At 49.0% G+C, this 4,452-nt stretch overlaps 1 protein-coding gene across 1 annotated transcript; it reads left to right on the top strand.

Moving 5' to 3' along the window:
- Positions 1–1,058: 1,058 nt before the first annotated feature.
- Positions 1,059–4,210, top strand: LOC115380206 (uncharacterized). Its single transcript, XM_030081297.1, has 3 exons — positions 1,059–1,680; positions 2,200–2,276; positions 2,408–4,210. Exons 1-3 carry the CDS (start codon positions 1,059–1,061, stop codon positions 4,052–4,054), a joined length of 2,346 nt encoding a protein of 781 aa, XP_029937157.1. The 3' UTR covers positions 4,055–4,210.
- The last annotated feature ends 242 nt before the right edge of the window (positions 4,211–4,452 follow it).

Here is a 4,452-nt window from a genome sequence, read left to right on the forward strand (position 1 = left end):
AAACACATTATCCGTAACAGAAAATCGGATTTGCCGAGTATCTGGCTCACCCCTAACCACTAGATTGGCGTAAATGGAACACAGAAAAAGAGCAGAGAAGCATAAAACTCGATCATTACAAGTAACTTATTTATGATTTCAACCTCTTGAGCATCAAAAATGACAACTGACAGTTTTGTCATCAAGTGAGCCTGACTGACGCCATACAGACCTAGTGAGGGCTGTGCTGATATGCAGTTGTGCACATAGTGATTGGAGTAGAACACCAAGAAGACTATGGGAATCACTATGTGCTCCTTTGGGAAGTCTATTATCATCACAGGACATAAGAAAATCATGAAAACTGAATAATATGTGACCCTCGGTTATCAGCAGGGGTCAGTGGTCTGTCGGGTGTTTTTATTTGTGTTACTCAGCTTAGGGGATAACATACAACATACATACAAAGTATAACTGAAATAAAAGCAAGTGGCAGTGGCTAGGGCGAAACCTTTTCCTGAAGCCCACAAGGCACAAATTACTTTTTCTACTATGGATGACTATCAAACTGGAGGCTTTTCCACATCCCATACACAGCATAACAGCAACACAAATCAATGGAGCGTGAATGCAACAATTTGGATTAAAAGCCAAAGATGATGAATACCCATATAAACCATGAATTCCTGGCCATATTTACTTTCCGTTCACATGGAGCTTAGCGTAAGTTCAATCAAGAAGACCATCTTTTGCCTGTTTTCATCAATAATTCTATTCCTCTGTTATTATGCCATTCACTCTTCTCTCGCATGCGCACTCATAATTTCCCGGCTGTCACTGTGGGGCTGTCAACTGAGCTCGATCAGCTGTTCTCGTCAGCTGTTCTCATCTTCCAATGGCCTAGCGCCTCACCTTCCTCGTTAGCCTATCAGCTTACCGCGGCTTTTTTAAATATGCCTCTCTCTGTGCCTCTAGATTCATGCTGCTGTCGTGCGCGCTCATCAGTCTATGTGCAGTTGTGTATGGCGAGTTCGTATTTTGCATTTTTCGTGGTTCTCGGGCTGTCATCTTACCTCATGATGTCAGCGTCGGAATCGGAGTCAGGTAGTGCCGAGTTACTGGATGCGACTCCTGCTGCTTCAACCTCCCGGCGCAGCAACCGAATCGCAGCCCAGAGTGAGTCCGCCTCTCAGATCAGGGAGACGCTAAGGGCTAGGGGAATTACTCCGGCCCCGGGCCTGGAGCTTTCGCAGCTCCAAGATCTGGCCAGCAACGGCGTGGTCTGCGAAACTCCGGTTCGGGTTCAACGCCCCGCATCCTCTGGCCCCGCAGCTGCTCCGGGTCGGAAACGCACGAGGAAAACACACCATCTTGCTCCTCAAGCCAAGCGTAAGCGAGCCTCGGCTGTCTCTGCTCCTCCTGACCATCCAGATGCTGCTCTCCATGCACCAGATGTCGCCCTCACATCTACCCTTCAGTCTCTGGTAAACAGCATGAATGCAATTGATGCCCGCCTCCAGTGCCTGGAGAACGCCCAAGCCTCATCCTCCTCCTCTGCCATGTTTTCTGTCCCGCCATTGCTGCACCCACCGGCGCCGGTAATGGATCCGGCACCGGTTCCTCAGCCATCCTCATCCTTCGCAACAGCCCCTGACGTGCCTCAGCATTCCCTGGCCTCCGCTGTCCCCGCACCGACAATAGGTAGGCCTTACGTTCCATTTGGGGCAAACATCTCTCCTCGACTAAGGTCAAAAATCTTGCAGGGGAAAGACATAAATCTCATCAGCCTAATTCTCCCATCTCCAGAGTGCGGTAACAAAATTTCCTCGGGCGAAAATTTCACAGCAGTCATAAAATCCGCCGACCCCAGACTGGCGAGAGATTTGTCTATCGGTGAATTTGTTGTAGCCTTCGGGATTTACCGGGACGTAATATGCTCAGTCTACCCGGAGCGCAGACAGGAACTGGACTCCTATTTGGCACTGATAGGGGATTTAAATTTGAGATATGGGAAAAACATTTTCTACCAGTATCACAAAGGCTTCTCCAGCAAAGCAGCGCTTTACATTGCCCAAGCGAACATTCGGCTGAACTGGTCCGTTTTGGATACGGAGCTCCTGGTTATGCTGGTGGGTGGCGCGCAGGCCGTGGCATGCAAAAACTGCGGCAACACCGGCCATTCCGAATCTCTCTGCCCTCTGGTCCCCTTTTTCCCCCAAGAGCGCTCAGCCTTCCCAGCAGCTAACAACGAACCATCTTCTCTTCAGAAAGAGAAAACCGACAGCCGCGGCCGAAAGGTGCATATGTTCAACAATCAGCCCATTTGCAACAATTTCAATGAAAATGTGTGCTCTTACCCCAATTGCATTTTCCTTCACATCTGCAGCAATTGCAAGGACGCGCACCCCCGCTCTGTGTGCCCTCGCAGGTTTCGCCCTCCGCAGCAGAATCGCCGTGGTTCAAAGACTTATTAAAAATCCACCCATCAACTCCAATAAATGTCCCAGCTCTTGCATCAGAATTGTCCTCGCATCCTGATTCTGTGTTTGTTGATCATTTGCTCTCTGGTTTGTCCCAAGGGTTCCGGGTGGGGGTCGTCTCGTCCCTTTCCTCCTCATACGTCTCCAAAAATCTTCAGTCCGCGATCCAAGAGCCAGACTTAGTATCTCAGTTACTTAAGAAAGAGCTCGATAAAGGTTATCTAATTGGCCCATTCAACTCGTCTCCGTTTCCCGTGTTTCGCACTAGCCCAGTGGGAATAGCCACGAGAAAATACTCCGGCAAAAAACGTCTAATAGTCGACCTCTCGGCTCCTCGCTCCGGTCCAGTCCCAAGCATTAACAGTCTCATTCCTCCCGCATCTTTCTCTCTTCACTACTCCACTGTTGACAATGCTATCAAGCTTATCAAGCTATCCGGCCAGGGCGCATGGCTTTCAAAAGCCGACATCACCGATGCTTTCAAAATCTGCCCAATCCATCCCTCGCAGTGGCATCTGTTCGGTCTCAAGTGGGAATCCAAGCTGTATTTTGCAGTGCGCCTCACGTTCGGTTGTAGGAGCAGTCCTTCCATTTTCAATCAGGTTTCCGAAGCCCTCTGCTGGATATTTTTAAACCGAGTCAGAGTTCCCTCTTTGCTTCACTTCCTGGACGATTTTCTGCTATTAGATCCCCCGCATGACAATTCCGGCTCCTCGCTGTCCAAATTGAAACTCCTGTTCCAATATCTGGGCGTCCCCCTCTCCGACGAGAAAACCAGTGGTCCAGCTACGCGCCTCGAGTTCTTAGGCATTACTCTAGATACAGTGGAAATGAAAGCTTCTCTTCCAGCTGAGAAACTCGAACGCATTCGCGAAATAACCCACTCAGTCACGGCATATCAAGAAATAACAAAACAGCAAATGCTCTCTCTCCTCGGCCACCTAAATTTCGCGATGCGCGTGGTCCCTCAGGGTCGCTCGTTCATTTCCAGACTGCTGGACATGGCTGCGTCCGTGCCAAATCTGCGTGACAAAATCCTATTGGATGATGGTTGCCGCTCCGATTTGAAATTTTGGTCGCATTTGCTGAACCACTGGAACGGCGTGTCATTCTTCTATGATGATTTAGTATATTCATCTGACTCGCTCAAATTCTTCACAGATGCCGCGCCCTCCGTGGGTTTTGGGGGCTATTTTCAGGGCCAGTGGTTTGCCAGCAGATGGCCCAAGTCCTTCCCTAAGGTCGATTCCTCTTCAGCCCTGTATGAAATCTATCCCATTGCGGTAGCATGCCACGTGTGGGGGAAATCCTGGAAACGCAAACGCATCGCTGTTCAGTGCGACAACGAGGCAGTAGTAGGCATCATCAATAAAGGCCGTTCAGCCAGTCGCGAAATCATGCCATTCATGAGATCCATTACCTGGCTGTCCGTCACCCACAATTTCATTATTACTGCCCGTCACGTGCCAGGCCGTGCTAACGTCATTGCTGACTCCCTATCCCGTTTTAATTTCCAGGTTTTCAAGACTCTTTGCCCAGAAGCCAGCCCGACACCCACTGCAGTTCCTCCTCTAGAGGCACTAGCCCTCCACTAAACCCTCTCTCCTTGCAGCCATATTTAGATTCAGCTAGGTTTTATATGAGGAAAGGTATAGCGGCCTCTACCCTGAAATCCTATGATTTTGCTTGGAAGATTTTTGCTATGTTTTGTGCTTCTCTTCATCTGCCACTAAAACCCGTTACAATCAGTGCTGTTTGTGCTTTCATTTGTCATTGCATGGATGTACGTCAGTTCAAGCCCCAATATATAAGAGGTCTGGTTGCCGGTATCCAGTTTAATGCAAGATGTTCTGATCCCTCTTTCCCCAGCCTTTTCTCCAATCCATCCATTAAACTATTACTCAGAGGCATTTCAAAAGTTTCCCCCTCCAGCCTTGATAACAAACGTCCCATTACTCTTTCCATTTTGCATAAAATGCTATGCGTTCTGAGA

Source organism: Myripristis murdjan, chromosome 21 (assembly GCF_902150065.1).
Source record: "Myripristis murdjan chromosome 21, fMyrMur1.1, whole genome shotgun sequence".
NCBI classification, from domain to species: Eukaryota; Metazoa; Chordata; class Actinopteri; order Holocentriformes; family Holocentridae; genus Myripristis; species Myripristis murdjan.

What these genes read in the sequence shown, in the direction of transcription:
- LOC115380206 (XM_030081297.1), top strand. Translation starts at nt 1,059, where the DNA reads ATGTCAGCGTCGGAATCGGAGTCAGGTAGTGCCGAGTTACTGGATGCG. An exon ending in TGTCCCCGCACCGACAATAG is followed by an intron (nt 1,681 to 2,199) that starts GTAGGCCTTACG and finishes TTTTCCCCCAAG; the next exon opens with AGCGCTCAGCCTTCCCAGCA. An exon ending in CCGACAGCCGCGGCCGAAAG is followed by an intron (nt 2,277 to 2,407) that starts GTGCATATGTTC and finishes GTGCCCTCGCAG; the next exon opens with GTTTCGCCCTCCGCAGCAGA.